The 13,772-nt window shown below is 38.5% G+C and overlaps 1 protein-coding gene across 7 annotated transcripts in view; it reads right to left on the bottom strand.

Annotated features, from left to right (window-relative positions):
• GTDC1 (glycosyltransferase like domain containing 1) overlaps positions 1-13,772 on the bottom strand; it is a 161,187-nt gene that overhangs the window by 106,130 nt on the left and 41,285 nt on the right. For 6 of the 7 annotated variants that reach the window (XM_057372235.1, XM_057372234.1, XM_057372239.1 and 3 more), the window contains one exon: positions 10,916-11,126. In XM_057372235.1, the coding sequence (XP_057228218.1) occupies positions 10,916-11,097 (182 nt within the window). In that variant the 5' untranslated portion in view covers positions 11,098-11,126. Of the gene's footprint in view, positions 1-10,915; positions 11,127-13,772 lie in introns of those variants that run through there. The other variant, XM_057372238.1, reaches the window with a different exon arrangement.

The following is a 13,772-nucleotide window of genomic DNA, read 5'->3' as shown; positions in this document are numbered from 1 at the left end:
TGCTCTTAGAGGTTTTTGTCAACCTTAACGATTCTGAGCCTATGATTAAAATCTAGTATTTTCTCCTGCATTGATATGCAAAACTACATAAAAGCATTTTCCAGTCTGTTGGYACCAGAATGAGCATTAATTCAAGGCAAGACCACTCTCCAGGTTYTCTGCTCCATGTTAAAACAAGATGGAAGGAAATGCAGGTTTTATTGTTTCTTACTCACGATACAATTTTCAATAATTACATTAGAATCTGGTTTTCCAGATTTTTTTGTGGCAATTCCTCTTTTCTGACACTCCTCCCTGCTACTCCTTCTTACAGAGCTTTTGTCCTTTGGGACAAGACCTGAAATCTGTGTTTACAGCATTTCAGACCTGAATCCTTCAACAGCCACAGAAACCACTGAAAACCRATTCCAGACTAGGCTGGGGCTGCAAGATCCCAATGCAGGGCTGGTATTAAACATCAGAAGAGTGATATCCACTGCAAACCAGACTCCACCTGGAATAGATGGTAACACAATGGTCTGCAGTAGGTAAAAATGAGGGTTCTGCAATCAACTCCTCTCCCAAAAAAAGTCTCTTGACTGGGAAAAATAATTTCAGCCATCAGTAACCAAATGAACCCCACAAAAGGGAACTCCCAGTCAGGACCCTGAAGGTTTGTGAAGGTCATGGACAAACACAAGGACACCAAATATTTTCTCCTGGGATAACTGACAGCCACAAACACCAAGAGATACTCATCACATGAGGGTAACACAAGTTCCTCCCAAATACCTACCCATCTTTTTTCCTCCGACTTTGATACCCCACAGCTAAGACTTGAGAATGTAACAATAAATTGGAATAACTTTAGTCTAGGATGATGACAACAAAGAAGGAAATTAAGGGGTAAAGTCAGAAAAGATCCCCATAACCTCAAGAAAATGATCAATCTAATACCAAGGAACAAAAAACTTCAAAAWCCTTCCAAAATCTCCCCCCAAATTAATCTCCTCTTCTTGCATAGTTTTAGCATCYTTAGCACTATTTCTCCAAATTCATTTGGCAGATAAAATTTTTAACTGTTAGGTTTTTAATAAAATTGACTACCAGGAAATTTCTGCATTAAAAATAATTTAAAATAATTCAATTCCTCAGGGTTTAAGCCTAGAGATGTCGCTATGTGTGATAACTGCTCCATGTTTAGTGAGTTACAACTCTTCTGTCATGAGTAGGAAATGCATTTTGCTCACAAAAGCCAAAGGCCCTGTCAAACCTGCAGCAATCTGCAGAACATTAGGGAAAAAATGCCTGCAAACTAACTGTTACTAGATAATGGTCCCATTTATCATTCTTAAATTCCATCTTTAATTAAAAATGGGATATTCTCTTACATAAATAAAAAATTGCAGATGGTCTCAAATTACTCCCCTTCAATTTTTTTTTTTCAGTTTTCCATATATAATATACATAGCATTACGTGTTCAGAATTTTTTTCATGTTCTTACATAATACCTAAATACATGAAGATTTTTCCATATTCCAACTAGAACACATCATTTGACAGAGTAAAATGCTAAAAAATATTTTTAATGTTAAAAAATACTAGCTCCCAAAGAAAACACACATTAACAGAAATAAGTAGGAATGCCATTTAACTGCAAGAAAAAAAGATAAATTTTCTATTATTTTGCCTATAATAATTTACRCATTTTCTTTTTAAACCATTTAGTAAACCACTAGTTTAAAGGAATGAAGTAGTTGGATCAGGCAAGATGGTGTGAGAGAAACATCAGCTCCACTCTAAATACATTTTTCCCTATATAATTCTGAGAAATACTGTTAACAGGAATAAATTCTTCCAGTAACTCTGCAGCAAGAAAATCACATATTTGTTTTCTGTGTTGTGTCCACTGCTGTTTCCCTCCTTCTTTCTTAAAGTTGCAACTAGACAGAAATGTAAGTTCAAGCGTGCAACAAGTAAAATGGAAATTAAGAGAGCTGAAACAAAAAATGATGAACAAGAAGGCAAGGTTATAAACATAAACAATAAAAACAGTCAGTGCTCTGAAATGGAAAGCATTCTTTAAAATGACTGTGTCCACTGGACCATCAGAGTAAATGTGCAGGAGGAAGGGAGGAAAAGACAGGGACAAAGGACAAAGGCAAGAATGGAAAAATACTGTCCAAGGGAATAAGGAAATTGTGGAAATCTTCATTACAGAATGATGAACAAAAAAAGTCTTTCAATCGCTTTGAATTAATTAAAAATATTCYAATTAATAGATACAATGTACGCATTCTTAATGCTTTTTTTGAAGGGGAGTTAAATTCACCATTGTAATGACTCTAACGCTACCAATAACAGGTATCATTCCTGAAATACTTAGGCTGAGAAGTATAAAAGGGATGAAAATGAGGAAATAAATTGACCAAAGTGTGATTCAGGCGAGTCAGAAATCAATCCCAAATTAGATGTTGTCCATTGTACTACAATTTGGCACAGAGATTGTAATCAAACTCCTGCCTAGGTATGTTGCATGTTTAGGGAAGAAATAATATCATAATCTACCAAATTTTATGGGTCCATTTAGATTAACATTTCTGTTTGATACAGAATGGCATTTATGAAGCAACCATCCATCCACAAGCACCCTCATGCACCGTGCCTCAGCTCACACTGGAATGGGCTCCAAGATTATGGCAGGAGACCCTTGGATGGAACTACACCAGGTAAAGTTCCTGGAGATCATCCAACAGAGCCCAGCCTTGTCTTTGGGACATTCAGTMTTGTAATCTCAGAGGAATGGAGAAGATCAAACCAGAAAACACCTCTGGGCACATTTTCCAGAGTGACCACGGACCTGGTCAGTGCCTTCAAAATCCACACAAACTCATGGACACCCACAGCAGGTGCTGACAGCCCACAGCTGGCACAAAAGRCAGAYACAGAAAAAGAATYYGAGAATGGTTTGGGTGGGAAGGGACCTTGGAGAYCAYCCAGTYCCAAATTCCTGGCCATGGGCACCTTCCCCTAGCCCAGGTTGCCCCAAGCCYATCCAACCTGGCACATGGGCTGAAATGGRTAAGGAAAGGCCTCTGGATTCTTGGTCTCTTGAAGACTGAAAACTGAGATATCACAACTACCTGAACCAAGACTTTCAATGTGTTTGGGTCAGATTATGCTTACCAAAAATCCACCCTCCGCAAAAAATAAAATTATTTGCATTAAGTTATGTCTTCTCCCAAAACTGCTTTGCCAAAACCAGTCTGTACAACATAAAATTCTTTTTCATCATGCATCAATTCACAAAACCCAGTTAAGTTGTGAGTACTCATTAAGAAAATTAGTTATTTATGACGCCAAAACACAAAGCTATAAATCCAAATAGCGTGCAAAGCAAGTATGCAAAATTTGTAATATTTACTTCTTAGCTAAAAAAACCCCAACAATTCAGATTAGGAAAAAAAGCAGAACCAAAAAAGGAAAAAAAATCTATATTTTTCTCTTTATTAGATGCAAACTAAAGCTTTTTTTTACTTTCCCTTTGGAAGATCAAATTAGTGTTATGGGCTGGAATGACAATGAATTGTGGAAAGTATCATATTCTTTATAATATAGTAGTGTATATGTTTGTTATTTGGAAATAGAAATGTAATCCATAACTAATCTAGAAATAAAATATATATACAGCAACCATTTAAAAGGACAGATAAAATCCTCATTAAAATCCTAAGTGCAGAAATACTGAATCATAATGCACAATTTCATTACATTTTACTGCCAGCAATGTAAATATCAATTCTCCAGGTGATTCATAAAATTCATTTTAGAAAGAAAAATAAGGATTTCACCCGGCATTTGAGAACATAAAGAAAAACACATGCTAGGGTTTGAAAACCCAGACTGTTCTTTCCTTCTCTCATCAGAATATTTCGCTGGAATTTCAGCAAATCTTTTACACATCAAACAGACAACTGCCATTTCACATTAGCACTTTGTACAGATCACCCAGCAGTCCCAGCCCGCGTCCTTCCCGGCCCTGCACCTCTCCCCGCATCGTCTTCATCATTCCCATCTCACTTCTGCCAAATTTCAGCTCCTATACATACACTTCCCCTGACTTCAAAGGAAGGAGCCTGCATTTAAACTCACTAAACCCTCTTTTAACTATCCAAATTGTGAAATTGCCTAATAATGGGAGTGTATTTAAGGGGGGAAAAAAAAAAAAAAAAAGCATGTTGGACAAATTAACCAAGTAAAGTTTTTGGAGGGAAGAGTGCATGTGGGGGTTTCCACACAAAAACGTAAAGAAAACCTGTCACTTTTAAAATGAATAGCTACCATCTGCCAGCATTTTATCTGAGGCAAAGTTGATTAATGCAAAGTGAATGTTTAAGATCACATTGCTGTCTGCCTGAATAAATTTCAGGTAGTTTACTTGGGAGGTTTTTTTGTCCTGTTTCTGAAAAGATTTTTTTGCTGTTCTTATTGGATCGCCCCCTCCATGTTTTTCGGCAGCCAAAGCTAAGAATAAAAGCATTTGTTCTTATATCACCGTGCTGTACAAGGACTTTTGAGCACCAAAGCATTGTGTCTGGCCCCGCAGAGCAAGAGAATTCAGCCTCAAAAAGACACCCCACCTCCTTCATCGGCTTCGCAAAAACTTTTCAGGCAGCCTCTCTCTAATGCAGTGAAAAAGAAATTTTTGCATTTTGCTTGTGAGCAGAGAAACCACAGCAATGCTGTTATCCTAAATGGGAAATTATTCTGCTTCTAGACTTTTCTTAATTTTTTACTGGATTACTTCATTTTGTAGTGGGTTATGTTTTTTGATTTTTTTTTTTACCAATTATTAAATCATTGGTGTAAATAAACGCTATCTTTCCAACTAAAAAAACCAAATCAATCCTAGATTCTGAACCTTCTTTGTGTTTTTAACACCTTGGTTTATATTATCATTCTGTTAAAAATCATTCTCAAATCCATATGATACTACGCTCCCCTTCACAAGTTCTCTCTGAACGATAACATTTTCAGGAGAAGTTTCCAGGACAGGTTTTGGGCAATATTAACCTAAATCAAACAAAACCCAGTTTTACACATACATTCATTCCCATGTTATGTTTTTCCAGCATCAGATGGCCTCCAAGTTCTCCCTCAGCAGAGAGAATTTCACACCCCTTACCCAGGCTGGGACACCCTCTATTATCCAGGGCTACAGCAGTGGAGGGCATCATCTGTGCTAAGTGGTGGAGCTTCGTGCCGTTCCATATGGACATATATTCTCCCTGCTTACACTCAAAGCTGGCTGGACAGCAGCCAGCTCTGGTCAGAAGTCACCAAGTTGTTTTAGCTCAGTACATGGTGCCTGTGTCTCGTATCTCAGTAGGGTTTATTGGTTTAGGCTCAACATGGTGCTAGGACRGCCATCTGGCCCCCGGAGCGGAGYGAACTCCCAGCCAGCTCCCTCGGAGCGTGGGCAGGACAAACGTGTGTGCGTTTGCACCAGCCCTGGGTGAACTCCAATGATTTGTTCAGGGGGGGAAAACACCAGCGAGTTTAGCACTAGTGAATTAAAGGAGTAATGACCCTTTGTTCAGTGAGGGACAGGAATGAAGCAGTGGCTCCCACACCCTCCTTTGGGCACCTCCACAGCAAGGTGAGRAGGTGGATATTTGTACCCATCAGGGAGTTACACCCACRTGGCATTTTTAATCAAAKRWCTGATTAAAGCCAGCKTGGAYATGRTTTGGAGAAACCTGGWCCAGTGGAAAATGCCCCTGCCCAAGGCAGAGGGGTTGGAACAACATGGTTCCCATGCAAGTCAGCCCAGTCTGTGATGGTGTTTTTAGGAAACCTAAACCATGTCCATGAGACACTGGACATCACAGTTCATCACCTTAGATATTCCTTTACAGCAGCTCATCCAAGCACAAGGCATCTCTAGGAGCACATTCCCTTCCTCTCCAGTTTTGTGCCTCACCCAAAACTGCAGTTAAAACACATGGAGCAACAGAGATGTGGGGYGAAACCAAGACAACCTCTGGGCAGAAAATTATTCAGTTATTCCAAAAAGAGCCACTTCCCATCTTCAAATGCAGTTGATTTGAGCAGTAACATCAAAATGCACACTCTTAGTAGTTACTGCTATGAATGAGATTTATGTTAATTCACCTATGTATAGAAGCAAACACCATAAACTATGCAAAAAAAAAAAATCCCAAACAGCATCAGATTTTTTTTTTTAAATTTGTAGGCAAATTATTATCTTCTTTTAACTAATGTACTCCTCTACTCACAGTTYATTCGTTCCTAACCTGAGCATTACAAGGGCCAAATTCTAGGAAGGCCTCTAATGCAGGACAGATTATTGCAATTCCTACAAAGATTATACAAACATTTCCAGTATACCCCAGAAAGGTGCAAAAGGCAGGCGTGTATCCAGCATAAATGGGTATCTGTGTATTCTGATTTAATGAAATGGCTGAAATTTGCCCTGCCCTGCTTCTAGTCACATCCTCAAACACCTTCCCCAGGACAAGCAGGAATGTTTCTGAAAATAAAATACCTAGAAAACAGTTAAATCCTCAAGCTTGCAAACACTCACACACCCGGACAGTGTTATGTTTTCAGTAGGACTGAACTGCTCTAAATAAAAATTTAAAGGATTACTYGAGTAAAAATTTAAGGATTGCTTTTAAGATATTTAGGGGACACAGACCACTAGTTAATAAAGAATTCACTCTATAAAAATGTGTTTTGTCCTCATAGAATAGAATAAATGYATCACATCTGAAGCAGTCTTAAATCTAGTAGTTTCAACAGAATATTAAAAAAAAACCCCAAAATCAAAAAACAACCAAATCTACATTATATACTGTTGGAATATACTCTCCATTGCTGAACACCACACCCCCAGGTTGGGTTTTTTTTTTTCCAAGCTCCATTAATTGAAAACAATAATTTGTTTTCTCTTTTGTAAAATGTAAAAAGCATAGAATTTGTCTTTAAAATATAGTTGTCAAATATCAAGGGGTATATATATGCTAACATTTACCCTAGGGGTATTTCAAGGCTAGAATCTGTTACAAATAAAATCTTTATTCATATGAACAGCTACCTGGGGGGCAATACTGAATGTTATACATAATATTTATATATATATATTTAAAATAATCTAACAGTGCTATTAAAACACAYTGGAAGCTACACTGAATTCAGTCACTCTGTTTTACAGAGCTAAGTCTTACACTCCTAACTTTCTTGGGCTTGAATTAGTTTCTGTAGAGGACAGCTCCTAAAATATAAACTGCTTTCATCCAATRGGTYATACTGGTGTTTTACKATTTKTAATTTAATAGATTRTTYWCTKYAWTRMAGWRAAYAATTACAGGAAAAAGAAAAGGGCTTTTTTTTTTAGGTTGTGCAACAGTATTTTCAAATTTGAGAACTTTCCTTTAGTTAAGAAAGAAAAAAAGGCTAAAACCAATTCTTTTTTTACATGTCTAGAATTACGGAATAGTTACTGTGTGTTATGGAAAACAACTTTAGGCTRAAGATCAAACACCCCATTTATCAAGGAGCTCAAACTGTCTGAAAGAAGTCGGGACACAAAGCAGAGAACACAGCAGCCCTGCAGAGTGCCAGCAGCCTGAGAAAACTCTGCTGGACCTTCCAAATCCATGGAATGAAGATGATAACAACCCACCAACTGCTAACAAAACTCCCAGATTGTTGAAAACCTTGTCTAGAGAAAATAGACAGCAATTCCTCCCTTTTTCAATGCATTTCGTATGCCGTGATTTGGAAATTGCTACCACAAGAACAAAACTCCTCAYACCAATGCAACATCCAAGCACCTTCTTTCCAATTAAGGAAAAATCATGTGTGGCTCTACAGCAAATAAAACTTGATCTATGGTTGCTGTACATCAATCTAAGAGAACATTTCAAGCTCTCTAGGCAATTATCCACTTTTAAATTCTCCTTCTGGCCTTCCAAGCTGAAGGGGCTCTCCGTGCCCGGGTTTCCCGTTCCTCGGGGCTCCCGTGCTCCTCTCAGGAGACAAAGGAAGAGTGTTCTGAGTGCGCTGCTCAACAGAAAAAAAAAATGGAAAAGCAACGCTTTTCCAAAGAAATACAACACAGWTTTTTTCCATCAGGGAATTAATATAAATCCGCGCAGTGCTGCAGATCAAACACTGAGTGTCCAACACCTTCCGCAACAGCTCCGTGTGTTCCCGTGGAGGGTGAGGACACCTTCACCCCGGGACAATCCTGGAGAGATCTCCACGTTCTTGGGAACATAATGTTACTGCACACCAAGAGAAGGACCGTACAGTTCAYAAAAGTAACATTAAATGCCCTGTTTGTTTCCATCTCAGCTTTAGTTCTTGCTCAAGGGAGGACACGTCTGTTCTCTGATAACACAATTAGCAAGTTCATCACAGAAATTCTCTTCTCACTGCACAGTATCTGAATTTAACATCTACGGCTSTTCACTGCATCCTTTGTTTCAAAACCACTTTTAAGAGTATTCATTTACTCCMTGAGTGTCCCTGGTAAACTAAAGAACCTGCCTCCTTCCAAAAATCAGCTTACATGGAGAGAAGTCCTTTAAAATATATCTACACTGTTTCTCTAAAATGTATCTAATATCAGACTTAACAGCATCAGTACTATTTCTCACACATACCAGGATCCTGAAATAAAGTACAGTTTGAACACAAAGATTTAGTAAGGCAGCTCCGTTATCGGAAGTGTTTGCACTTGAAATATCTGTGACCTTTCTGCATTATTAAACACACAAATAAAAACAAGGTATTTACGAAATGCCACATTTATGAAAAGCACTAATAAAATAAAGGCTTTTTTCTGTAAATAATGCCAATATTATAAGTAATGCAAATTTGGTATTTTCCAYGACCTCACAAGAAGGTTGAAATATTTAAATGTGTAATTCCAAACAGCAGTCCTACCAGTTTGCAATGGAATTTTGTTTCTACAAACTATTACCTGGGAAGCTGATCTCCAGTGGTTACTAGAAAGCTCAGAAATAACAGAATCAAAATTAATTTTAATCAATTTTTTTTTCCTAATAGGAGAGTAGTCAGCCTTACTAGGTTGCACCCTGATGCACTTATACTTTCAATTTAATAAAATAATCGAAACATTCAATTACGAAACAAACATTAAAAATGTGCAAGTAAAGTAGAAGGTACCTCTAATCAGTTTTCCTCTCACCAGCCACAGCAGCCTTTGATCCTAAAATTTTATGCTGCCTGCGAGGACAAGGTACAAACTCTAATTTAACCATCGCATCTTTGTCAACTTTGACTGTTTGATTCCCTCTGCTCCAACCCGAACAGCACCAGCAAAGAAAATGCTTTCCTCTCCTTAAGATGCTCCATTGGTTAGATCAGATTTATTTGCTGTCAGTAAAGGTTGTATTTGCACATAAGTCTATGACAGATTGCAAGTTTATTAACTTCAAGTGAGTTTTCAGGCTGCTGGGTTGAGGTTTTTTTGTTGGGTTGTTGGGTTTTTTGTGGGATTTTGCTTTTTCTTGGTTTTTTGTCAGCGCTCCCTCCCCCTTTCCCCAAGATGTGGGTTACTTGACAAATTGGAGTTAAGTTATCTTAGGTCAATGTAACTGTAAGTTAAACTAATGAAGTGTATGTCTATGAGTGATGTCTGATTAGTTTAATACAGTTAGTGCTGGACAGCTTGGGCTGCTGACCTTGAAGGAACACAGATAACATTGTGATGCGTTGGAGGATGTGGTTGTGATACAAGACAAATTTACATAACAGTTTGTCATGTACACTCCTCCAAAACAAAACTGTTGCAAAAAGAAAGCAAGAGGAAACCAACGCTAAATGCCTCGCACAAGACAAAACAGGGAAAATTCATTTTAACGTTTGACTTGGGGTGGGAGATTGCTTAAAATGGGAGCCAAAAGCAGGCACAGAAAAGGTGTACATTCACACAATATGTGTTCCAAAAGGGGTTACACATTGTGCTGGGTAACACTGAGCTAATGCAACCTTCTTCAGCACAAATCTACTCTTGAAAAATGCTATTCCCTCCTCAGGAAGCACCTACTGGCTCGTGGTAACAAATACCAGACCCAGTTCTGAACTGCAACTCATTGGCACGTCATTCAGGTGTGCTCAGAGGCCTGCTGAAGCTCATTCTGCTRCTGAAAAGCAGATAAAATAACCCTGGGCATGAACACTCTCTCCCAGTGAAGGTRCACAGTCCCCCCACAATGCTCTGCAAGCTCTATCTCTCTGCTCCAGACAATCACCTCGCCACATCTCATCTGATCAGGTAGACCAAGCTAAACTGCTGGCTCTGGAGTGACTGATTCTCACTACATGATAGCTATCTTGACCTAAATAGCCCGCCTTTATCAGCCCAGGTTCTAGCAGATGGAAGTTTGCCACTTACATAAATGTATAATTGACACCCATGTTACGGAACCGGACCATCATTAAGATAAAACTGCCCCCTTAATCCTCCAGGTCAGCCTGAGCAGGACACTGATAAATCAGACTTGCTAATAGATACATGGGAGGGCACGTGAGGAAGCTTGCAGCATTCACATCTGTGCCATCTTYCAGCCTAATCTGTGAAGCACAGTTTAAACCTTTCAGAATGACTGAACTCACTTGATAAATTTCAAGCAAGAGATACACATACATATATAGACATCAGGTATCCAGATACTGAAAGACTCTCACAGACTAGAGAAATTCTAAATAAAACATATAATTTCCTAGTTTTATCCCAAGAAAAAAACTCTGTGTTGTCCACTGCAAGCCTCTAATTGCTCCCACRCACATCCTTGCACGAACATAAGGATTAAGATTAAGAGACCTGGTTGAAGACATCTCTRCAATTTCAGCTTAGAAATTATTCAATCCCTTGGTTACCTGTAATTAGAACTTGTTGGCACTGTTTGCATGAAATAAAGAGCAGAAGTCCGTGCCTTCCAGTGCCACTTCTTGGCTGGGAGTGTGCAGAGGACACAATCTTCTTGTAGCTCTTCCTGGAGAAGATCCATCAGCTGTTTGTGGGAACCACCATAAAAGGGTTCAATGAGAAGGACACTCATTTTCCGAGTACATTAGAATTGTTCCAAATCTGAAAATGAAAATAGAGAAATATTTTACTWTAGAAACATATATTTTATTTTTATTATTATTATTACTCAGGAAAATTACACTGGAAAAAGAAGAAATACATTGCAAGGCCTTACAGTGTCTTCATTTTTCCTATAAAATTAATCCTTAATATTATATTAATGAGTTTACTTCAGGAAAGGCTACTTAGCAATTCTGATGACTAGATTATTTTGACCTTTAAAAGATACTGTCTAACTTTTATATGAATCAGAATGTGCAAGACTTAGGAACACATTGTATTTTGAATGTATGGGTTTGCTTTCAATCAGATATTTAMAAGCAGTTTTGCTTTTCGCACTAACTCCCAAACACAGTCAATTATTCCATAACTTAGGATATAGATTATTTTTATATAGGTTTCCCTCCTTTTCCTGGTGGTAGAGATAATTAAAGATCAATTCAAACAACTTCAGCCAGAACAGTCCCTAGTAACAGTGATCTGGGTAAGGGACTGAAAAGCAGAGATGCAGTCAGAGCATCCCCCAGGACGCTCCTCCATCGCTGGGATCACCAGCACAGCAACAACAGGAGATGCAAACCACCTTATTTCTTCTGAATACTCCMAAGTGGGTGGAAGAGAACAGTAGAGGAGGCTCAAGGGAAGCTCTGAGACGAGAAGCCACAGAGCTGCTCGCAAACAGGATGCAAAACGTGCTGCCCAAAGCGAGGGACAGATGAAAAGCCGGTGACTATTGCTCATCGSCCTCATGAGTCACACCCCTGGGGTACTCAAAAGCTGCTCTTCACATGCTTCGACCACACACAAAAGCTGAAAACAAAACCCTGAAAGGTGTTCACAGTCCACAAACACCTCTCTGGTTGTTTCCTTCTCAACATTCCCTAAGAAGGATGGACTCTCTGCTAAACTCAGCTACAGGACTCGTGTTTGACACTATTCAACATTGCAAGACCTTACATTCATTTCCTGACCTGTAATTTCTAGTGGTTTCAGACTGTAATCCTTATCTTACCAAAGCCTCTGATGACAAGAAGTGAGAATTCAACAGAGAACTACATGCTCTCCTGAAAATCTCAATCATCATCTCAACCTTGGTTGAAAAATTTAGTTCAATTTAAGATCAAGTTAAAAATATTATGCATTCTGTAATCAGAGGGCAGAAAAAAAAAATCAAAAACTTGTAAGTACACTGTAGCTGTCAAAAGACCAGTTAACCAGGAACAAAAAATCCAAACCCTGAATCAATTTAACTGGGAGATAATACATAAGAAACCCTGAGGTGGCTTTATATTGTTGGTCCACAATGGTGCCAGATGAAATGGCATTGTAGAGCTTCTGGGTCATTACAGAACAATCAGCAAGACAAAAATATTCCCTGCTACAACTTGCTTGCCATAATCCATTTTGGATTCAGGTTATCATTTGCTCTRTTATGCAGTCCCCTATAATATTTCAAATAAATTACTTGTTTTAACAAATACGTTCTTTGCAAAATCAAAAGGAAAGCCATCTGGAACCAGAGACTTCACTCCATTTTGGAGCTTGCTTCTTTTCAGGTAGCAAAGCAGTTTCTGATCTCTTTTCCACTGACCTAATTTCAAAAAAATCACACTTTTGAGATCACTGACGTTTTCTGAATTTACAATGATGTAACCAAAATCATACTCTCTCCTCCAAAGCCCTTTTGGAGCCTGCAGGGTAGTAACTGCTATAAAAACACAAGCTGTGGTTTAGAATCTGCACTATTCACCTAAAGAACAATTTGTAATTAATCATGCTATGCTTGTCATCAAATGCCACCGAAAATTTAATTCAAAGGACTAAAGGGAAGTGTTTTATAAATTCAGCCCCTAAAAACGGGGGTATGTGAAAAGTTGGTAAATGCCACTGAGTCAGTCACTCGGGGAGGCTTGCAACTAATTTACAAATCATTAGCAGTATCAGTAATAAAGCAATTTGTTCATGAAGCATCTGATCAAATCACACTTCACCAGACTAGTTCTGAAACTGGTTTTATCGCCAGGTTTAGCTGAGCCCACACTGTGCTCTTTGGTTTTATTTTGCACCAGTTTTCACTGTACATCCCTCACGGGGACAGAAAATGACTGTACACGCTGATGGTAAGAGATTGCTCAGCCCTCCTGTTTCCCCCTGCTTCAAGACCCTGACATTTACTTAATTATTCTGCACTTACCTACCTTTAGATCTATTAGTGGAACTACACAATGCAAATATTACACAAGTATTGCCATACAATCAACTCCCTTTGGCTATTTACGTTGGGAAACTGGGTTGAAATTGTGGATGTGTCGTGGAGTGGGTGTTAAGATAGCTCTTGATATGTAATTCTTCACAATAACACTCACAGACCCCGTGGCAGCAGCCCGTGACGGTGACAATCAGCAATGACACATTTTTTTCAGACACGACCTAAAGCTCAAAGGTTTTCTTACAAAACTCACTTGCCCAAAAAATGTTGGTACTGCTTATTAAAATCCTCACTAGCAGTTGTAGTGTTCTATTGTCGTGTGATCTCTGTACATTACCAGCAAATTTAGAAAAACTGCTTTAGTGTTATAGAAGCAGAAGTATATGGCTATTTTATTCCTTTTTGTTACTGGGTTTTTTTTTGTTTAGTTTTTTTTT

This window comes from Malurus melanocephalus, unplaced genomic scaffold, assembly GCF_030028575.1.
Source record: "Malurus melanocephalus ecotype Western Australia unplaced genomic scaffold, MMel_1.1 scaffold_167, whole genome shotgun sequence".
Lineage (NCBI taxonomy): Eukaryota > Metazoa > Chordata > Aves > Passeriformes > Maluridae > Malurus > Malurus melanocephalus.
Note: the sequence above shows the minus strand (reverse complement) of the source record. Positions and strands in the feature narration are given on the sequence as shown.